The 24,184-nt window shown below is 43.0% G+C and overlaps 1 protein-coding gene across 1 annotated transcript in view; it reads left to right on the top strand.

Moving 5' to 3' along the window:
• The first annotated feature begins 1,591 nt into the window (after positions 1–1,591).
• Positions 1,592–24,184, top strand: part of xkr6b (XK, Kell blood group complex subunit-related family, member 6b) — a 43,296-nt gene continuing 20,703 nt past the window's right edge. The window contains exon 1 of the mRNA XM_077553553.1: positions 1,592–2,527. Coding sequence (XP_077409679.1) covers positions 1,923–2,527 — 605 coding nt within the window. The 5' untranslated portion in view covers positions 1,592–1,922. The remainder of the gene's footprint in view (positions 2,528–24,184) is intronic.

Consider the following 24,184-nt stretch of genomic DNA (forward strand, 5'->3'; position numbering starts at 1 on the left):
GTGAGTGGAAATGCTTGTTTGCCGCTGTGTGCCCTGCAGCTGGCGACCAGTCCAAGGTGAAGTGCTAGAGAAAACATTACTGAATAAGAGACTGAAGCCTCTTATGGGCCAGTCTTTGGATGCACCATTGAGTTAAATGTGTGAGCATTTGCTTGACTTGCAGCCTGGCCGCGTTCCACAATACCAACGGATTCATCGCACTGTTTGACATTTATTCCGGAACAGTGGGATTTGAAAAAGACTGACAGTTTGCGCACATCGACGCACTTGTTACTTACTTTCCTTCGCTCTGCTTCTTCTGTGTGAGTCACGTCTGATGATTTGGCTGCCTCCTGTTCTGGAGGGGATTCTGCTGGTATTTTTAAATCTTTTGTTGGTTTTAAAGAACAAATTAGTACATTGTGGTGGCGGCGGTGGTGGAGGAATCGAATGCATTTAGTATCTAAATAAATCTTGTTTTGTTTGTTCCCCACTTGACGAAGATTGATAAATACAGGCAAAAATGTTTGACAATACTTTTGTAGATACTTTGTAAACGGTACACAAGGATAAGCATTAAATACGGCAAGTATTTAAATAGACACCAGCATTGTATGATTGATTGATGATTGTTTTTTTTTTTTCCAACTCTCTTATTGGTAAACCGCCCCCAAAATCCTTGTTTACTTTTAACAAATATGACAAAATGTGTTTTTTTTTTTTTTGTCAGCAATAGCAAACTCCCCATTTTAACATATGGCATCAAGTTTTGTCCTAATTTCAGACGACAAATGTGCACAACTCGACTCTAAAATGAAGGTTTGTTGCTATATAACTATGCAAAAAGTGGATAATTCAGACTAAATGAAATGAAAATAAGCGGATAATGGATGGATGGATGGATATATCGGGAAAAAAAGTATTGATGTGAACTTTTTGATGTAGTTAGGTCAGTTAACTAGCTTTCAATACCATTATTCAGTTAAAGCAAAGAGATTGTGCGTTTTTATTTATATTTTTAACGGTTTCTTTTGTTGCTCTATTAGAATAAAGTGTAAAGGCTCATCCACTGCAGTAGGTGGCAGTAGCATTAGCTCCTCAGCAGAAATGTACTTAAAGCAATATTATAGACTAATGATAATATTTATAATCTCGGCAGAGAGTTAAGAGGAGAGGTTTTTTTTGTAATATTGTTTAACTTCCTGGGGGCGTAACACAAAATAATTTGTTTCTAAATTATTTTGTGTTACGCCGCCTGAGTTAATGACTCCAGTTAAGGTTAGGTCTTCAGTTCTTCCATGTGTAGAAACTCACCATGCTTGCAAGTTACTTTTTCATCTTTTTCTATGACTAAAAGGGGAGTCAAATTCCAAGGTTAAGGGTACAAAATCAAAACCCATCCGCAACGCCTTAAGCACTCAAAGTATACTTTTTGGGGTGCCAAGCGCGCTCTAAATGCCGCACGGGGACTTGAAAGGAGACACTAGATGGCAACCACGTTGAAAGGGAGGATGGGAGGGGATGGGAGGGGGCAGAGGTAGGGGATGAATTACGTCGGCGAGGGCCAGCGGAGGGACGCGGCGGTGGCTTGCAGCTGGAGGAGGATGCGGGGAGGGCTGAAGCGGCAGCAGTAGCAGCAGCAGCAGCAGCGGGAGGAGGAGGAGGGGGTCGATGAGATGGACCTTTAAAAATTGTCCCATCGCTGCACGCGGCCGCATTCAAGTGCTCGAACCTGCAGAGGGGGGCCGGCGGACGCGGGGCGGGGTGGGGGGCGGAATGCGCTGCGTCCGCGGGGCTTGCGGCGGCGCGCGCGCGCCATCCGAGCCCGGAGCCTGCTGCAGGGTGAGCCGCGGCGGCTCGTAGATGGCTCCGGGGCCCCGGTTGCAAAACAGGTGTCCGGGAAGTGTCGTCAGGACGACGAGGGGGCAACGAGCGGGGGCAAGATGGCAGCCAAGTCGGACGGCCGCGGGATCGTCAGCGGCTTCGCCCAGCTGCGCAACCTGGACGAGGTGGTGGGCGCCGGGGAGGAGGGGCCCGACAGCAGCAGCTCCTTCCACATCTGCCACTGCTGCAACACCTCGTCGTGCTACTGGGGCTGCCGGAGCGCCTGCCTGCGCTACCTGCGGGCCAGGCGCGGCGGCGGCGGCGGCGGGGGCGGTGACGGCGGCGGCGGCAGGGAGGCGTCGCGGCCGCCGCACGAGGAGCGGCGGCGCCTGTGGCTGGACTGCCTGTGGATCGTCCTGGCTCTGCTCGTCTTCTTCTGGGACGTGGGCAGCGACGTGTGGCTGGCCGCGCACTACTACCGCGGCCGCCACTTCCTGTGGTCGGCCGTGACCCTCTTCTTCGTGCTCGTGCCCTCCGTGCTGGTGCAGATCCTCAGCTTCAGGTGGTTCGTGCAGGATTACACGGAGGGCGCGCTGGGTTCCGTGCAGGGGCTGAACAGCCGCCGAGCCGCCGCCGTCAGCCTGCAGCGGGAGCGCTGCTGCCGGATGTCCGTGTGGCTCTGGCAGAGCCTGCTGCACGTCTTTCAGATGGGACAGGTGTGGAGGTAAGATGCGTGCGCGCCCGCGTCAGCGCTCAAGACACTTGGAGCGACCTGCACACGTTTGCAGTAGAGAATTGAAATCATTCTTCGCGCTTTGCGTTGTGCAGAAAGAACGAAAGAGCGCGGGAAGGGGAGACTTGATGGCTACTTCGCCACAGTGCGCCATTGCGCTTGTGTGTGGGGTAAAAGTGCGTGTGCGTTTGTGCATGTGTGTGCATGCGAGGTGTCTTCAAATCCCACTGCCCCCTCCCCCTCCCTTAGCTGCATCAAAGACGCCAATTAGATATTGCAACACTCCTGACGGAGCATCTGTTCCCACGCAGTCCAACATACCCCCCCCCACTCCCCCCCCAGACATGATGTCATTGTGTCTTCTGCAACGCTACGCATTTTTGGCCCCCACATAACCCCCCTCCTCCATGCCAAATCTATTAGTGAGGACAGGTGTTGTTATGTGGTGGACAAGATCTCATACCAACTTTCTAGCCGTCTTTCCCCATTAAAATTAAATATGTGTATGTGCACGGAATATGTAACATAAATATTAACCTAAAAATAAATATGTAAATGCTGACCCTTGTGTCACTCATGACATATTTCCTTAACCGAATACATTTCCGTCATCTGCTGACTGTCCGTTTGTCAATAACGAACACAGAGAAGCCTATGGTCTGGTGAACTCGCCATTAACTCTTTGACTGCCAGACGTTTTCAGAAACGGGATTTCGCCAGTGCCAGCCGATTTAAGCATTTTGACTGATCGTTCAAGGTCCACAGAAAATGTTGTGTTTGGACTATGGAAACACACAACTAGCAAATGAAAGATTGGACTCTCATCTTTCACCAGAAAAAAAAGTTTGTTTCTACCTTATTCCGTTCTTCAGTAATCAACAATAGAAAATGGTTACTTTCACCGAAATTCTCTGTTTTGAAACAAAAAACGGATAAAAAGAGCTTTTTGTGAAACGATGTTATTTCATGCACTCTAGTGAATTGTACACTTCTTTTTGTCCATGAATGATGCCACAAACACCTAAATAGTGCTTTACTTCTGTAAAACGCTTTCACCAACAATGAAAAAGTGTTTTTTGATTGCAAAATACGTTTATTTCCATTCAACAGTGTAACAATTTGACAAAACAATTTCGCAAACTATTTACAAATGTGTGCAACTGTGGTACTACTTACAATTATGTGGATGTTTCAAATACAGTTTTTCTTTTTGTAACGCTCTCCTGCGTCCAAGGAGACGCCGCTGGACTCGCACAACAGTTTACTTTCACTTTCGCATTTGTCCGTTTCGCGTGCAGACGTTACACTTTCTTGACGGACTTTTTTTCCGGGGAATAAAAAGCAAGTAGCAGACTGTACCCACTCCTCCGATGAATATGCATTGGACTCGGGGCACTCTTCGTCGTCCGATTGAACATCCGCCTGAGCGTTGTGCTCCGTGTTTTCCGGTGTCAGCATCGCCCGCCCGTGAACCTTTATGACGTCGTCATAGCCGTCGCGTCAGCGCTTCCAACTTCGCCGTCAACCTCGGAGTCACCATCATCATCATCATCGATGATGATCATCGTCGTCATCAATGTGCTCTTTATCGTTGGTCGATGTCTCGACCGTGAGCTGCTTGCAAGCGGCCGCCATTATGGCTTCTTCAGCCAATGTCCCCTCAACACTCGAGCCCCGCCTCACGTCTTCTACTGACGCCCACCCAATCTTGTCAAACGAGAGTCATCGCTGCCCTCTAGGGGCCAAAAATAGTCATTAGGCACAACAGACTTGATGGAAACTTTCACCATAGATGCGGAAGGGTTCCCTATACCCGTTTCAAAAAAAAAAAAAAAAAAAAAAAATGGGTGGACGTCTTTTAACGTCTTTGGCGCTCCTCCGTAGGTTTTTGCAGAACGTCATTTAACGTCTTTGGCAGTAAAAGAGTTAAGCTCTTCCTAAACTCGCATCCCACTGAGCAGTGAAAGTTTTTGCAAAGCGGAAGTTGATTTTTCCTCATAAAAACTGTTCGTGACCATTAAAACGGTTTGCGAATGTCTTTGTGATTGTTTGCGACCTTGAACGAACCCTGACGAGAAATCAACATTTGCTACCTTCGCCTCTCAGGCGGCTTAAGAATATACTTGAGAACACATTAAGAACTTTAGCTGTTCCTCAACACGCGTTCTTGCTCGTTTCTTACGTCCCTGTGGTCTCGTGAAAAAACGTCATTAGTTGCGGTCCACGTCCTTTTCCAAATGCAAGCACGCATAAAGCAAAACGCATGGACTGCCTGGATGTTGTTCTTGTCAGCGAGCTTAACCCAACGTTGCATCAGTTGTAGCTTGTGAATGCTGAAATGCTGAAAATATCCCAAGATGAATTTGAAATGAAAAAATGTCCGAAAATCATGTCCAGGGCTGGACTGGCCATCTGGCATTCAGGGCAGATGCCCGGTGGGCCGGCACCTTGGGGCTGATGCAGTCCTTATCAATTCAGATTTTCTTACATTTTACCACAAGAGACTGGCCCATAATTTAGAAGGACCAGTCCATTAATCCATTTCGAATGTAGATAGCAAACGGAAACATCATTAATAGGCAAGAGTTGGGCTGGGCCGAGCTGGTGGGCCTAAGTCAAAATGCCAGGGTCTATTTCCTTTTTTTTTTTTTTTTTTTTGGTGCCAGTCCAGCCCTGATCATGTTCTTATAGGAAGACCGTACTTGGCGAGTTCACAAGGCCGTACTCGCCGTTCTGCATATTGAGAAACGACCAAAAACTGCTAACATTGACATGAAAAATTCTGACACGTTAGTTACATGGGGCAAAAACATCTTAACTCTTTGACTGCCAAAAACGTTAAATAACGTTTAGTAAAATCCTATGGAGGGGTGCCAAAGACGTTAAAATACGTTTTTTCGAAACCGAGGTGAAACTAACCATTTTCTATTGTTGATTACTGAAAAACTGAATAAGGTAGATGCAAACTTTTTTTTTCTGATGAAAGATGAGAGTCCAATCTTTCATTTGGTAGTATGTGTGTTTCCATAGTCCAAACACATAATTTTCTGTGGACCTTGAAAGATCAGTCAAAAATGCTTAAATCGGCTGGCACCCACGGCATCCCTTTTCTGAAAACGTCTGGCAGTCAAAGAGTTAACTGACCTGCAGTATCAACATATCCTAACCGTGCACGTGTATATGTGCGTGTAATCCCCCCCGCTCTCGACTACGATATCGTTTTCCGCCTGGTGTGGCGGAGGTCTCGCAGCCGGCCAATAATCTCCATATCGGCTTGTTAGCCTTTCGCTGAACTCGTGCTAAGCTAGGCTGACACGAGCAGCTTTTGACCCCGCGGTGGGCAGCCAGGCGGATCGTGTCTGAGGGGCAGACGGCGGCCCTGGCAATAATCCCCCGTGAGTGACCCCGCTGTCGCAACACACACTTTAGATTCACACACACACACACTTGACACTATGGAAAGCTGATTGGACATTTGCTCGATAGCCTTGAGCTCCGGCGCAAGGTCCATGCACTAGTATGCTCTTTGTCCTCACTAGTAAGACAACTACGGCACAATAGTAGCACAACCGTAAGATTTTTTTTTAGTACTAGTGCCACTTTTGGCCTACTAGTAAGCAACTAAACCTTACTAGTAATCTACCGTTTTGCACTAGAAAACTACTCGTCCCAACTAGTAGCATGCTTCATACACTAGAATCCTCTTGGACCCTACAAGTACAAGCAAAATTTCCTTTTATAGGTTGACTTTATAATCTGACAATATATCAGTAATTATGCCCAAAGATGTCCATTATAAAATAAATATACAGCCGCCCTTTTTTGTAGGTGTAAAAAGCAGGATTAAACATGTGACAATAAATAATCCAACGAGACGTGTCTGTTTTCACTCTTCTTCTTTCAAGTTTAGTGTCAAACATAATAATATGCCCCCATGTAGTGGTCGAGAGTGGAATTACATCCAAAATAACCAAACTAAATAGTTAAAACTGTACAAATTGCTTCTATAAAATAGCGATAAAATATTGATTCAAAAACATTAAATAGGAAATATAAACAAAATAGTCAATTTAGCACTGAATTTTCCTAGTGTCAAACATAATAATATGCCCCATCTAGTGGTCAACAGTGGAATTACATCCCAAATAAACAAACAAAATAGTTAAACTGTACAAATTGCTTCTATGAAATATTGATTTGTAAACATTTATTTATAATTAAATAGTAAATATAAACAAATAAGTCAACTTGTTCGTCAGAATGTTCTCAAATGTTTTGGTCATCTCCACAAGAAGGTCCAAATATTTGATGCAATGCAACTTGTGTCAGTTACGCAGCCGGCTTGTTGAGAGTGCAGGCGTGCCTAATATTGTGGCCTGTTTGGATGCTTACTAATGGGCTGCTTTTCATTTTCCCTGCCGGGTTTTTGCCGCTTGCATGTCAGATATCAGCATCGCTTAGCGTGCAAGTTGAGACTTCATTAGGAGAGGAAATCGCGCTCAAGAGCTGACAGGAGTCACGTCTCATTACTCACTTTTATCTTCACCTCCACAATCAATTAGCCGCCTTCCCAGCATGCATTGCGGCTGGCCCTCAGACGGGCATCACGCTGCGTTTTTTTTTTTTTTTTTTTTCCCCTCGAGTGAGCGAGGATTGGACTCGCGCCATTTAATCCCGTCATGTTGCAGCGCGACGCGTGCAAAATGTGCTGGTGGCGGGACGGACGTCTTCATCAGCGCCGACCCAAATGAGCGCGTGACTGAACGCGACGAGAAGTTTTGAGGGGAAATCCCCAGAACGGGGCCCGCCGTGGGACTCTTTCTTTTCTTCCCTTCCAATTTGTCACAATTGGCCGGAAACGCGGAATAATTGCCAATTACAGCAATTTGGCCACGAGAGGCTCGGCGAGTCGGCGGGCGAATGGCGTACGGCGCTCCTGTAAACACAGCAGGCTGCAATTTCACACCAAATAAACAAGCTAAGCTCCGAGCTCAGCTCATTGCCTTTAAAAAAAGTCGCCTTAAACACTTCAACCACACCGAATGGTGTCAGCAATTAGATCGCTGGCGCATTTGCGGCGCTCAAACAGCTCGGCAGACATTTTGGGCCGTTTTCAATTACACAATGTAAAAAAAATAAAAAAACTTAACTTAACCATTTTAACACTTTTTTTTTTGCCTTAATTTAAATAGAATTTTTATATATAATAATAATTATATATTATATAATATATATATTATATATATTAATTATATATTACATAATAATTATATATATATATATATATTATAATAATTTAATGGCCATTCATTATGCTGTTCCTTCTGGTGTGCACAGCTTGGCCACCCGGGGGCAGTATAAGACGAATATACAGAAATACATGGAGATATGGCAGTAATATTAATCATTTTTTCTTTATGCCAGCGAGTATTATTACATTGTCTGTACATGATTATGTGGACATTTTTGCACAACCAACAGCAATTAATTTTGCGGGACCGAGATTGCCCACCTCTGTGCTAGAGCATACAGAAGGCTCTGACCTGAAGAGGTCGCTTAAAGCAATGGTAGTTATTACAAAAAGTGGCAGCAAAGTATGAGAGATCAACCAGGGCCATGTTGCCCAAAACTTTTTTCCTTAGTTTTTTCAACAGATTTGTGAATAATGATGAAACTTAGCTATATTCTAACGCTAATTTCTGCGAAACAGAAACAGATGCAAATATACTTTTTCCCCTTGATTTTATTTTGGTAGGTTCCATGTTTTTATAGCAACAGAACACGATATTCCGTGGGCCTTGCAAAACCAGCCAAAATCCAGTAAAACAGCCTGGAGCGAAGGGGGTTGCTTCAGTCAAAATGGCTGCCAGTGAAGGAGTTAATACCTAATCTATATGTCGCTGTTTTTCAACGCACAAAATGTCATCCTTTGTTTTCTCTGCTTTTTGGTCTGAAATCGGTCTTTGAAATCTCCTGCTGATTACGTAAGGAACAGAAAAAGATAGAAAGTAGTTTGTGTTTGTTAGGTTTGGCGCTGATATCGTCCCACGCGGCAATATTCAACGTATGTGGCAATATGGGGTGACTTTGGACCGCGTGTGGCGTTCTTTATCAAGAGCACGCGCGTGCATTGCAGCGGTCATTTCGCCATCAGCGACAGCCGCCATGACACGACCAAGGAGCCTATCAAAGTGCCGGGAAAAAAAGCGAAGACGTCGCCGCTGCAGGCAAAGACGCGGAAAGGCTTGAATGTCACCGGCAGGATGCGGCGCGCACATTTCAGACCTTTTTCCGCATTCTGGGTTTGAATTCTTGTGAGCTGGAAGACGTTGGCGGGCCAGTTGTGACCAAAAATATATTTTGGTGTAACGATGATAACGCTCAGTTTAGAGAGGTGCGAAGTAAGACGTACTTTAGGAATGATTTGGTAATGAAGCGTGTTTTGTGTTGGTGCCTACAAGGCTGCTTCGTCTTTGTCCCATGAGCTCCCCCAAGAAGATGTCGTTTCTGTATTCTGTAATGTGCTTCAAACTAAATTGAATCCGGATCGAACCTAGATCACCCAATTTCAATTTAACACATACGAAATTGCTGAATGTATCTAGATGCTAAAACCTGGGTCTTTTAAAAAATATAAGAAACACATAAAAAAATAAATACAATATAACATGCTTGTTAAAAAAAAGTGCAATGCATTTTGCGAAAAAAAAAAAATCTAGTCATGTATATCATTTTATATTTAACACAGAGTTGATGAAAACCATCCTGCTGTCTTTGAAGTCATTTTGGTTGTTTACGTGACTTCTTGTCTGCCTAGTAACAAGTGACCAATCAAATGTAGGGTGACCAATTGGACAGTAACATTACGTTCCTTTAAAGTAGACCAGTTAATTGTCCAATTTCCAAAATCAAGTAACCTGCATTTAAGATAAAATGAATTTTATATTTAATACAGAGCTGATGATAATCATCGTATTGTTTTTGGAGTATAGTAAACCCTGTTTTATCGTTATCTTTTTGGCAGAGGATAAAGAATACATGCATGCCAGTGAGTATTGTTATTTTCAGCCTACATGTGTTTTTGCCCACTTGTCTTCAAGCATCTGTTCCTTAAACCACCGCAACATTCGTTTGCTTTTATCGTCGCATTAAGCTAGCGGTTTCGTCGCTAAGTTCCACCCTGCGCCGGAACCTTTATCACGGTTGGCTTCATATGACTTTTGCAGGTGTAGCCTTGGCCAGGGTTGGTTTCGTTTGCTATTTTTAGCCGGCGTGATTAAAGAGCTGATTGTCGACGTCGCCTTGACGCTGCACTCTCAAGCCGAGGCCAGCAGACACAAACGGGAATATTAAGCGCAGATGGGAATAGCAGACGCGCATTAGCATGCGCGGCGCAGCGCGTGCACGCACACACACACACACGCGCACACACCTCCGACCTCAGGGATGCAAGCGTGTGATGCACACACACACGCACTTTGCTTGCTTTTCACATTTGCTCGTCCTGTTTCTGGAGGCGTTTGATATCAGAGAGGGAGGAGGCGGCGCACAAAATGGACAATGAGCTCCTCCCCTGCTGACTTCAGTCTTTGGAGAAGCAAGTCGATATTGCCTCTTGGATGCAAACAACCCACATCAAACAAATTGACTACCTTTTCTTAGGATAATTAGGATTATAAATAGGACATCTGTTATAGTTTTGTTAAAAAAAAAAAAGACTATTCCTCCCAGGTATTTATTTACTTTTTTCCCTGCGACTGCTATGTTTCTTTATTTAAAAAAAAAAAAATCTGCCTTTTTTTTGTGCATTTTTTACAGTATTTAAAAAAATGACAGTCTTTTACAAACTTAAAAAAATTAATTATGAATAAAATAAAAATGGAAAACTTTTCAAATGTGTTTTAAAAGCTCTTTGCCGATGACATTTTCAAGCAGTGAAAAGACAATATTTTTCTTTTAATTAATCAATTAATTCATAGAAAAATAAAAAACACAAATTAATTAATGTGATAACATTAACACGTTAACTCATTCACTGGCAACCATTTTCACTGAAGCAACCCCCTTCACTCTCTCTGCTGCTTTAATGGATTTTGACAGATTTTTGCAAGGCCCACAGAATATTGTGTTCTATTGCTATAAAACATTTTACTTAACTCTTTGACTGCCAGACGTTTTCAGAAAAGGGATGCCGTGGGTGCCAGCCGATTTAAGCATTTTGACTGATCTTTCAAGGTCCACAGAAAATGTTGTGTTTGGACTATGGAAACACACATACTACCAAATGAAAGATTGGACTCTCATCTTTCATCAGAAAAAAAAGTTTGTTTCTACCTTATTCCATTTTTCAGTAATCAACAATAGAAAATGGTTAGTTTCACCTCTGTTTTGAAACAAACGTCTTTTAACGTCTTTGGCACTCCTCCCTAGGATTTTACTAAACGTTATTTAACGTTTTTGGCAGTCAAAGAGTTAAAAAACAAAAACAAAATTAGCATTAGAATATAGCTACGTTTCATCATTATTCACAAACCTGTTGAAAACACCGGGGGAAAAGAGCTTGTTGCAACACATTTGAACTCTGCTGCCAACTGCTGGCCGTTTATTGTAATAACTACGATTGCTTTAAGTGACCTCATCAGGTTAGAGGCTGCATCAAAGCCTTCAGTATGGTCTAGCAAACGTATAAATATGTTTTTTGGGACCATGACAATATTTAAAATAGAACGTTTTTATACGTTTTTGGGAGCAAATTAGTGAATAGCTCTTAAACCACATTTTGCCACTTGCTGTCGACTGAAGATGATATCTTGCTCACTCAGGAAACAGGAAACGATGAATCATGGCTCAGTTTGCTAACGTCACATGACCAAAAACCCAGAAAAAGGGAACCGTGATTGGTCCTTATACCTGAGCCCGCCCAACACTTTGTTCCACACAAATGGGTGGATTTGCCTGCTTAACGCATATTCCACAAACCGCACTAGACGAATGGGAGCACACAGAACATATTAGAGGAAAGAACATCTTGGACTTGACTTTCCCTTTAATGGCTCAACAGACATGTTTCCTAAAAAGTGATGTTTTTTTGAAAATACAGTACGAGGTTTGTGTCCAACACTGGCCATTTGTTTAATTGGGATGTGGACGCGTGCAGCGTGACGGCCTCCCTATCAGTGCACCAAATCGCCATGGCAACAGCCTCACCTGACCCGACAGCCCAGCGGAATGACCAACAAACTGGCCCGCTTTAAAGACGCTTATAAGGCCCCCACAAATCAATACTCAACTTCTCCCTAAATTTAATAAATCCTTCACAAAGCTTCAACGTGCAAGTGGAACATATCGCAAGATGAGCTGACGAGTCATTTTTTTTGTAATAATTCCCATGTCGACTGACACGTTTGCCCCGCATATTTTCTCAATCGGCTTGTGTGCTTCTCAGCGTGTTTACAGCCGCTCTCTCTTTTGGCGACATTTGTCGCACGCACGCACGCTTTGTGCAACTTGGCTCCTGATGACACTTTATTGACTTTGTAGTTTGTGCTGTTTGTTCACTGGTGTGTGTGCGTGCGTGCGTGCGTGCGTGTGTGCTGGCGGTCCTGGTTGGCAGCTGTAGCGACTGCATCACTTCCATCCGCCGTCATTAGCAAAGCTGTTGGCGCTTCTATTTCCTGCCTGGGCTCGAATCTAAATGTGGCCAGCGATGTGTTTCTATGTGAGCTGACGACTTTGCTCATGCCTGAGCGCCAGTGCGTCACTTGCAACTCCTACTTTTTTCAAGCATTTTATTTTGTTAACAAAAATGTTACTTTAATTGTACACAGTAGATTTTACTCTAAGCTGGGTGTATTTGGTCCCACTGTAAATACAGTAAAAAATTACACGCGGAAGAGAGTTAAAAAAGAAGAAGAAAAAGTCACTCAAGGGTTGAGGAACAAACCCACAACTTAGACAGCCAGTCTACTTCCTGAGCCACACAGCTCCTGCTGCGTGTTGGTATATTGCTCGTGTCAGCTGGAATCTTCGGAACGCCAACGCTTTTGCGCTCCTATTTACTCTAAAAAACAGTTAGGTGAAAACTAACCCAACTATGGGTCAAAAATGGACCGATCCTCTACTTGGGTCAATTTTTATTTTTTTCTTTAAATGTGATGGACAAATTCTCTCTAATACTTAGAGTAAAATTTACTCTAAAAACAGTTAGGTAAAAACTAACCCAACTATGGGTCAAAAATGGACCGATCCTCTACTTGGGTCAATTTTTATTTTTTTCTTTAAATGTGATGGACAAATTCTCTCTAATACTTAGAGTAAAATTTACTCTAAAAACAGTTAGGTAAAAACTAACCCAACTATGGGTCAAAAATGGACCGATCCTCTACTTGGGTCAATTTTTATTTTTTTCTTTAAATGTGATGGACAAATTCTCTCTAATACTTAGAGTAAAATTTACTCTAAAAACAGTTAGGTAAAAACTAACCCAACTATGGGTCAAAAATGGACCGATCCTCTACTTGGGTCAATTTTTATTTTTTTCTTTAAATGTGATGGACAAATTCTCTCTAATACTTAGAGTAAAATTTACTCTAAAAACAGTTAGGTAAAAACTAACCCAACTATGGGTCAAAAATGGACCGATCCTCTACTTGGGTCAATTTTTATTTTTTTCTTTAAATGTGATGGACAAATTCTCTCTAATACTTAGAGTAAAATTTACTCTAAAAACAGTTAGGTAAAAACTAACCCAACTATGGGTCAAAAATGGACCGATCCTCTACTTGGGTCAATTTTTTTTTTCTTTAAATGTGATGGACAAATTCTCTCTAATACTTAGAGTAAAATTTACTCTGAATATTTAACTCTCTTCCGAGTGTAAATCTTACTCTAGGATGTGACCAAAAAGACTTAGTTCAGAGTAAAATAAATTTTCTAGAACATGGGAGTCAAACATACGGCCCGCGAGATGATTTTGTAAAGTCGTAATTTCACAAGCAGTCCTCAGATGAGCAATGCAACTTGTATACGGAATTGCCCTGGATCTCATTATTTTACATACAATCGAAAGTTACGGTTTGTTTAAAAAAATTCTTTTTTTTTTTTGTTAAATCATAGACCGACATAAACGTGTAAAATATGACACAAATTCAATTACTGGTAACAAAAACGCATTACAGGCAAAGTGTTGCTGCGTTCCATTGGTGTTCTTTTTTGGAATAATAGAATCAAAGTTGAGCTCCGTAATGTGGTGCTAACCCGCAAATAGCGAAAATCGGCGTATAATTGACACCAATTGTTTTTTAGTTATATACCAAGATTTCACCGATCCGGCCCGCTTGCTCAAACATTTTCCTCCATGTGGCCCTTGAGCTAACATGAGTTTGACACCCCTGCTCTAGAACTGACTGTGTCGTTTTACCTACTTTGTTTGTTTATATGTATTATGTGTTTAGAAACAAACTTCTGCCACGTAGCTTAGCTTGCCAACGTTGATGCGAGACATAGCTCGGAAACATCAAACAGGTAAATGTTTTGCCCGCCGGCATTTTTCATCCCCAAAATGCCGGCGGCGAGGATGATTATTAGGCCCGGAGGATGGCCGCTGAGTGTGTGAATCCGTGCGCACAAAGGCCATTTTTCATGCTATTATTCGTTCCATAATTTGCTGTCTTGTCTGTTGAATGAGGTGCCGCTTGCGCTCCCAGGTGAGCTCTTTGCCACGATGCTGCTTTCTTCTCTTTCCATCCGTTAGCGCTTAAGCGTTAGCGTCCCGCCAGGTTAACATACAAGCGCTACCCGGGCTATCACTTTGAATGCTATTAATGTTCTCGGCCTCCTCCTCTGCGCGGCCGGACATCTTCCGTCCCGTCTTATCCGTCCGTGCGGATATCGTCAGCTTCTGGTTCCTCTCTCAACACACCTTAGTGCACTTGACCTTGGCGCAATCCGCTTGAGCATTTCTTTCATACTCTTGACATCTAGCTCAAGGTCAATGTAGTAGCATCCTCTCTCAAAAATCAAACCTACAAAATAAAAGCATACAGCGTAACAACACATTCAATAAAGAAGCACAATATACTAAGTGTGTTAAACGGTTGTTATACTGACATGATTTTATTTTGAAGGCGTGACTTCTACGTCGATGGTGAGCAAACCGGGAGGCGTACGATTGCCTTGAGTTACGTTACAGAATACACCTTGCCATCTGTTAAACACAAAATGTCCGCCATTTGAGAAGGAACGTGAGAAACACGATAGAATTCACCAAAGACCTTGAAAAATTGCCGATGTCTGGAATGGATAAGTTGCATTTCCATTATTTCCTTTGGGAAGTATTGCTTTGGTTTTTGTACGATCTGGTTACAGTCATATTTCCTGGAACGGCAAAAGTCCGGTTTATCACAACGGGTACGTTCCAGGTGAAAATCTGAGACCATATCAAATAATTATTAGCTAACTAATGTCATGACGCTAATCTGTGCATGCAACAAAAGTAACCTTTTATACGCCCGCCGTTCATGAATCCGCGCTTTTAACGGCCCTCCCTGATGTTGCCTTTGCATTGACACGTCTTTTCAAAACGACTTGAGAACGCGCCGAGTCGACGGAAAATGTTTCCAAAAGAGGCGAGCTTGGGTGTAACATTTGACGGCGCTTTGATAAGATGTTTGATAAAATGCGGCAAAGGAGTTGCTGGCACTGCAACACGCGGGGAAGAGTCATCGCCTCGCTTTGCAAAGATGGATTTTTTTTTTGAGTGGGGGGGGGGGGGCATCTGGCTTCTTATGGTGCGAGCTTTCACGTGTGTATTCGTTGTGCGCTCATCAACCGACTGCAGCGTGTCGAGCGCCGCCAATCGGGTACTGTAACCAAAAGCTGCGTTCACTCACGCACTTGCCTGGTAAAGCACAAATGACTCATCTTCGAAAAAACTTTCCAAAGTAGAAAAAAAGTGTAACTTCTTGAAATATATTCAGTGGGCAATTTCGCATTGCATTATTCATTATCTGTTACTCTCCATATCCTGATGTATTGTTTGCTAGCATACTCTGTCAATATCATCAATATAAATTTTGCCCTTTTTTCCTCTAAAATTGGTAAATTCAAATGTAATTAAAAAAAAGAAAGGTTATAAGAATTTAATATTATTTTATTTAAATGAACCAATGCCCATATTTTTCATCCACAATTTTATTTATTTATTCAAAACTCACGTTCGAACGGCCGTTAAAACCCAAACGTGTCCCAGGAGCTTGCAGGTTTTCCGTGGCCTGCATCAGTAGCGGTCAGAGAAGATCAGGACGTTGCGCTCGCCTTCGCTAAACACCCTTGGCCGCTTTTATAAATAATTGAACAGCTTCCGTTAGTCGGGCGCACTTCGCGGCTATCTCCTCTCATTTTCATACGATTAGCATTGGCGACGCCCCCTGCGGCCCGAGCTGTTCCGCTCGGCGAGGAAGGAAGGAGGTGAAAATTGGCGTCGTGCGGAGTTAAGAGAGAGCGCGTTTATTTGGGCCGCGTGTCCCGCGCCGTACGAGCGTGCTGCCGGCCCGCCTCCGTAATTGGAGGGCGATGCGGGTTGGCCCATTTCTTCAGATGTAGGCCAGCGCACATTCTGGCCTGCATCCATCCTTCACTCTTTCTTGTCAACCTTGTACTCCCTTTTATCTCCTTTTTTTTGCTATTCAACAACTCAATTGGTTTGGAAGCAGGCTCATAAATCTTTTTTTTTTTTTTTTTAAGGAGCATTACATTTTAGCCTGATTGTTGTGCTCATTCCCAGTCTACTCCTGTTTATGCGTGAAAGTAAGCATTTTCACATTTGTTTGAATAACTGTTCCTCCATTTAGTAAAAGGTGTCTTTTGGTCTAGTATGGGCAGTCAGTTTTCAGACACAGGGGGCTCCACAGTTGCTTAAGGAGTATTATCTTAGAATGGATTGTTATGCCCATTCCTAGTCAACTGCTGCTGATTATTCTTCACTTATTTAGCATGTATTCCTCACTGTAAAAAAGCATCTAGTATGAGTCAGTTCTGTTCTTGGCCCAGTGTTTGTTCTACTTTATAATTCCTACAGAGTGTCTTGAAGTAATTCAGGATGGATTGTTATGCCCTTCCCTAGTCTACTCCTGTTTATGAACAAAGGTAAGGATATTCTTAGACATTGGTCATTGCTGTTCTACTCGACGATCCCTCCACAGTCGCTTAGGAAGTATTATCTTAGAATTGATTGTTATGCCCAGTCCTAGTTTACTGCTGGTGATTATAGACAAGAGGTATGTATTTTTCTTCACTTTAACATGTGTGTCTAGTTGTAAAACACATCTAGTTTGAGCAGTTAGCTCTGTTCTTGGGCCAATTTTGTTCTACTTTATAATTCCTAGAGTGTCTTGAAGTAATTGAGAATTGATTGTTATGTCCCTTCCTAGTCCACTCCTGTTTATGAACAAAGTGTAAGGATATTTTTAGACATTGGTCATTGCTCTTCTACTCGACAATCCCTCCACAGTTGTTTCAAAGGAATATAATCTTAGAATGGATTGTTATGCTCAGTCCTAGTCTACTGCTGATTGTGGACAGCGGTAAGGATTTTCTTTGACTTTTAAAATATTTATGTGTGTCGCCGTGTCAAAGGCGTGTTTTCATCTGGTTTGTGCAGTCAGTGCAGATGTTGTACTGCATGATCCTGCTAAACGGTTCAAGCAATATTACCTTAGGATTGATTGTTATGCCCATTCCTGGTAGACTACTGATTGTGGACAGATGTAAGGATTTATTTATTATTTGACTGAGCGTAAAAGGCTTTTTTCCCCCCCATTGAGTATGAGCAGTCGGTGCAGTTCTTAGACATGGGCCAGCGTTGCTCCTCCACAGTGGCTTAAGGAGTAAAAAGAAAAAAATGAGAGAGAGAGAGAGAAGCATCGGTGAGTTATTTTCATCCAGCGTGACTGGGTGGATTAGTCCGGCATTCCTTCAAGGGATATGACGGACCAAAACGACCATTCCATTCCCTGCATATCAATTAGTTGGAAGGATGCAATTAAGAGCCGACCGTGTCAGCGCACTGAGCTGTCCAGCAAGACGACAGCACGCTCATGCAAAGACAACTTTCAAGGTCGTGCGCCGTTCTGCCGGGAAAATGACCCATTTTTAACCCCCATTGCCGCCATGTTCTCATTTTGCGTTTTGTGCCTGCGCTCAAAACATCCGGCAGTAAGTGGATTTCGACTCTTCAGAATTTTCATGCGCCCAGATTAGCGGGGGATGTCTAATCACGGAGCCTTTTGAAATCAGCTTAATTCATCCCCAATGCTACCCCTCGCCTTGGAAAAAAAAAAACCTTCTTTCGGGAATTGGATCATCCACGGCAGCATTGTCAAATGGCTTTAGCGTACAGTGCGACTTTGACTTACAAGTTAATTCGTTGTGCGACCAAGCTCGGAACTCAATGTGAAGAAACTGAAACCTTGTGTAATGAAAACAACCACATACAGTAGCTTAGCCTTTCGGTAGCTTAATGCTAACATTAAATAGCTTCTATGATGTGGTGCTACGACCCTTAAAGCAACAGATTGCAGCACTGCTAATAGATTTCATCGCTCTCCTGCAAAGGCTGACCTACATTCTTGTTCCCATCGTCCGGCGCCGACGGGTCAAATGCGGCAGCTCACTTCCAGCTTCGACCTCATCTGAAAATACACAAGCCACATTTTGCCTCTTGACTTGACATTCATACAGGCGAAAAAAAAAAGAAAAAAAAAAGAGGCGTTAGCCGAGTTAGCCCACTGTCGTTCTCAGCAGCTCAGTGGCGCTCCCTCTCCGTTTTTGCCAGTCAAAGGGAGGCTAATGAAGACGAAAGACACGTCGGCCATTTGCAAAGGTGACCGCATCTGAAGGCGGCCGAGCGCGTCGACCCGTCTGGCCTCCGCCGGCCTCGTCGCCGGGGCAACCTGTCGGCTGTCTGAGCGAAGCGCTTCCGTCCCGATCGACATCTCTTCTGTATGTCCGCCAAACGATATTAATGGAGCACAAAAATTTGGTAGCCCATAAATTCTACCTAGCAACAAATGACTCTGTAAATGTCTTTACTTCCTTTGCTTCTACCTCGAGTTGCAAGGAGAACACATTTGCACTGCAACTAGTACATGCCAGTTTTGTTTTTTTAATTAGGATTGTTCTGCCCGGTAACAAGCAATGAAACCAATTAGAAAAAAATTGCCAAGTGATTTGATTGATCTACATTCATCCTCAAATTTGGGCTTGTTTCATCTGTCGTGCGAGTAATTTCTCTTAATTTAAGTTGACTTTGGGGCACAAATGATTATGCCCCATGAATTCTGCCAAGCAACTAGTGACTATGCAAAACTACTGTACTTGTTCTGCTTTGTGGAATAGTGGAGATTTCTTCACCCAGTTGACAACAAAGTAACTTAATGGGGTTTTTTTTTTTGGATTTTGGGCTTGAAGGCATACATGAAATTGAAATCGTATCTGGTTTAAAAAAACACATTATCCAAGAAGAGCAAAGTTTTCTTCCAAGCATTCCATTAATGTTGGCTACTTGTTGCCGATATTACTTTCCAGTTGCCACTCTGGCGTGTTGTTGCCATAGCAGCCTTTTGTCAGCTCAAAGGCCTCCTGCCGAGGTCCAAGTGTGGAGCTTTATGAAAGCCGTCACCGGTCTTGTCATTCGGAGACGGCGCCCAGCAGGCCGCCGCGCTGCCGCCACTTACCCGACGTCGTCGGATGGATTCTTTTGTTCTGCGTTTGGCTCGGAAAGCTTTGCCTTGGTGTGTTTTTAATGCCCGCCGATGGAGGGAACAGAGCTGCATGGTACGCTTCTTTCACTTGAACTGTATACTCTTCTTTTTCTGCACTCCCAAGGCTCCAAGATATTTTTTTTTATCTTTGAGCAGCAGTTTTGCTAATCACTGGCTTCATTTGAGGAGCAACTTTCCAATTCTTACCAATTTTTTTCTGCTATTTCGACGCTCAAATTTGGATACGGCTTTAACGCGACTAATCTTCGGTTAGCTTAGCGATTAGCATGACTTACTCGTCTTTCCTTGGTGAGAGCGACACTCCACAACGCGCTGAGCCGCGGTCGTAGCCTTGTGTTAGCTTGTTGCTAGCTAGCCAGAGCGACGTTAGTATCACCGCACTTGACTCGACCTCCGACTGCCTGCTCGCAGGTGACGTGACCGCGTTGCGCCACGTTAAAACTGCTTGTTTGCGCTCCCTAGACTTCATTTCAACGGCAGTTCTTCAGCGTAGTGACCAGAGGCATCCCTGCATCTTTGTTTTTACCGCTGACAATTAGCGTTGTGGCCACTTCCATCCTCCCAAGGTGAGCGTGGACGAGCGAAGCCTCTCTCGCCTAACTCTTTGACTGCCAGACGTTTTCAGAAAAGGGATGCCGTGGGTGCCTGCCGATTTAAGCATTTTTGACTGATCTTTCAAGGTCCACAGAAAATTATGTGTTTGGACTATGGAAACACACATACTACCAAATGAAAGATTGGACTCTCATCTTTCATCAGAAACAAAAAGTTTGTTTCTACCTTATTCCATTTTTCAGTAATCAACAATAGAAAATGGTTAGTTTCACCTCTGTTTTGGAAAAAACGTCTTTTAACGTCTTTGGCACTCCTCCATAGGATTTTACTAAACGTTATTTAACGTTTTTGGCAGTCAAAGAGCTAATGACTTCTTGACCAGCCACTAGCGAGCATGCTCGCTCCGCGGCCCTCTTCAAAGCTTTGATGCGCGTGGTGCAATCGAACGCGAGCGTTTTTTTTTTTTTTTTTTTAGCCAATGCCGTCTTTGCGCTCGCCTCAGAAGAAAAGTGGAATAGTTCGGAACTCAGCAGTTTGTTTATTATTAGAAATGTAAATGAGATTCAGTACGAAGGAATGTATAATATATTACAACTAGAAAGGCAAATTTGCAAAAAAAAAAAAAAAAAAAGAGTCAAATATCCGTTGCTTAAAGGTTTAAAGAAATCGATGCTAGTTTTGTTAGCACGTCACTTTTTTTTTTCTTTTTCTGGAGAGCTCAGTATTGTTCATTCGGTAATTTTACCAATTTGACATGTCATCATCATTGCTCTCCTTTTTTTTTCTTTTTTTTTTTAAAATATTTTTTATATATATATTTTATTTATTTTTTATTTTTTATTTTTTATTTTTTATTTTTTATTTTTTATTTTTTATTTTTTATTTTTTATTTTTTATTTTTTGTACGTGGGTGAATATGTGTATGTGTGTACGTGCGAGTGTGTATTCATTAGTCCACCTAAAACCTATTGAAAAAAAAAAATCCCATACCGTTCACCTAAACCGAACACTTAGCCGTTAGCACGTCACATGATCTGTTTAAACTGGCAGACTTTTGTAAGACAAAGTTATGATTTGTTTAAACGCGCACTCGTAAAAGAAAACAAACTGAAAAAATACAACAAATTGACAATAATGAATGATGGATTTATTATTCTAATGATGTGGCCTGTGAGTGTATTAAGTGTCTTTTTTTTGCTTCCCTTTCTGACCTGCATCCATTTCCTGCTCGCATTTTGTGCTGTTTGTGCTTCCCAGCGCTTGCAGGCCTACTTTAGTCAAGTAAGTGGACCTTTCAGAGGCAATTTCTCTCCCGTCTCTCCGGCTCACGCGCTCGCCTTTGATGAAAGTGTGTCAGAGCTATTTGATTGCGGCATCGCTCCCGATTTTAGGGAGGAGACCCCCGCGCTCCAAACTGCCTCATTATCCTCTCGCAGATGTTTAGGTGAGCAAAATATGCGCCAGAAAAACACGTCATTATTTCCCCGGATTTATTGCTTGAGCTGCCGACGAAGTTGCTTGTGTGGATTATTTGACTTTTCTGTTGAAAACATTTTCATAAGGGCGATCGAAATTCACAGCTTTCTGCGCTCCATAAATGATGTGATGTGCAAATGTTGTAAACATGTTTGCCGACGCGGTTGACCAATCAGGCGCCTCGCTGGTGCGTGGGTTCATCAGAACAGATGGCCAATGTTGACTCATGCTCGCCACTTTATGGAAACACCACATTTCATTATTTTAGCTTAACTAGCATTTTATCATGATTTGTTGACATTTAATAGTTATTATATGTGTTGTTTGATGTTATTATTTACATACAGTAGTAGTAGGACCAGATGTGGTCGGAATAGTAAATAGAAATGGTAGTTTTAGCAATTATTATTTGTAAGTAATAGTAGTAGAGGTCTCTACTGAGTACAGTAGTAGCGGTTGCATCGTAGTAACAGTAGCGACTAGTAATGGCGACGGATTTGTGTTGCATTTAGCGGCGACAGATTCTTCAAATGCGTCCGCCTTATCAGCCGTCTGAGGCCCGACACGCACCATGACGGATGCACATGACAGCTGCCACGAGGAGAAGCTCGGCGCTCAAGCTCGGCGCACTCCCCGCAGCCTCGCAACTCGATACATGATTACCATCAAAGCGTCAAACGGGACTGCGACGACTCAATTTTTTTCAGCGGGACGCTTCAGACGTCGTCATAACGTTCGGCCGCCATCGCTTCACACGTCCGCAATCAGCCGCCAAAACATTGATTGACTTTTGTCCATTTGATGGTCACGTCGTCACTTTGGTGGTCTTAAGTTGCGGATGAGTCAGACGAGACCACACAGAAGGCCCAAGTCGCAAATGCACCCGCCCGCCATTGCATTTAACTCTTTGACTGCCAAAAACGTAAAATAACGTTTAGTAAAATCCTAGGGAGGAGTGCCAAAGACGTTAAAAGACGTTTGTTTCAAAACAGAGGTGAAACTAACCATTTTCTATTGTTGATTACTGAAAAACGGAATAAGGTAGAAACAAACTTTTTTTTTCTGATGAAAGATGAGAGTCCAATCTTTCATTTGGTAGTATGTGTGTGTTTCCATAGTCCAAACACATAATTTTCTGTGGACCTTGAAAGATCAGTCAAAATGCTTAAATCGGCTGGCACCCACGGCATCCCTTTTCTGAAAACGTCTGGCAGTCACTGCTCACCATCTTCCTCCTCCTCCTCTTCCTCTTCCTGGAAGGTGAAGCAGCGCATTAGTAAGGTCCTGACCGCCATCCCCGCGAGGACAGCGGAGTGAAAACAGCTGCTGGCGTCGTCCTTGCGAGACCCGGCCACGACGCTCTCTCTGGCCTACTTTTACTCGCTTCCTCCAGCGGGAAACGATGCATTCGTTTAATAAATGTCGCCTTGTCGTTAGTCAGATTTCCATCCAATTTTTTTGGAGTTTTTAAGCAAATTTACTGAAAATGCGCAAAAAAAAAACGGACATGCGGCTTCTGCCCGTTTCCATCTGTTGTCCTTTTTCGAATATTGAGAGGGGACTCCGCCGCTGTAGGTGGCGCTATAAACCATAGAGACGTGATCCACCAGTAGTTTAAAAGAAGAAGAAGAAGAAGACCAGGAAGCAACTGTGACTTTTGTCATTTTTGATCAACCGTAGCATTTCTTTGCCGTTTTCCATCTAAAATAGCATTAATATTCACTTTTTTAATTAATTCCAAAAAGATTTGTTTCCCCGTCCCTACAAACATAGCTTACTTTATTGTCCGACATTGCTTTGTGACTACAAACATACATGTGACGTAATATCCGGTCAAAACGTGTGACGTCTTGTCAGCGTTTACTCGCTGTCAAATTAAACATCCAGAGAATTACGCTTGTAGCTATAACTAACAAACTTAGCTTAATGCTAACACATAGACAGGCTAACAAATACAATGTATGTGGCGGCAACAGCCCCTGCTTATTTGCCCTTTTTTTTCCAGATATTTTTTCATGCCAATTATAGTGAGCGTTAATTATTTACAGATTTACCAGCTGATTTTTTTTTAAATTATTATTATTTATCCTCTGTGAAAAACATTACTGCAATTATTGAGTCACTTGGAGTAGTTGTGGAAGTCTTCTATTTTTGTGTCTGCATAATTATATTATCCTGCCCCCTGGTGGCTAAATCACACACACTAGAAGTTGCACTTGTGGAAAACCACTTCACAATTTTTTTGTTGGGTTATTTTTGGGTCAGCGGGAACCGATTAATGGCATTTCCATTCATTTCTATAGGGAAATAGGATGTGCATGTTTTGAGTGTCAATGATTTCAACTCGTATCTCAAGGCATGACTGTATATAAAAATGCCTTTGTAGTGATTATGGAGCCGCAAATGAGTGAAAGATTCCATCCAATGTGACTTTGGATGAAGTATGCGTCACCCGCCCGTATGGTAATTGAATATTTTCCGCTAATGCGTACTTTAATGTTGGTCTGGGTCTGAGTCGTCGCGTTTGGTCAATGAAATGGACGCCTTGGCTCCGCGCCGCTTACATTACATTCCTCGCCGTGCTTCCAATTCATCACATTTCCCAGACTGCAACATGTCGGCGTCCGGTTACCACCACTTAGCAAGCCCCTCGGGGGGACGCGTCGGCGCTCTCGGCCCGCCGTTAAAGCGCGGCGTTGCGGTGTTGTCCCACCGTCGAGTCATCCGCTCTTTGCGCTTCCATTAGACCTGAAATGCACTCGTTCTCCGCCATGTTAGTGTCCCCGACTCCCAAAAACATGCTTACGCTATATAGTCGAACGTTGACTGTGAGTTG

This window comes from Vanacampus margaritifer, chromosome 19, assembly GCF_051991255.1.
Source record: "Vanacampus margaritifer isolate UIUO_Vmar chromosome 19, RoL_Vmar_1.0, whole genome shotgun sequence".
NCBI classification, from domain to species: Eukaryota; Metazoa; Chordata; class Actinopteri; order Syngnathiformes; family Syngnathidae; genus Vanacampus; species Vanacampus margaritifer.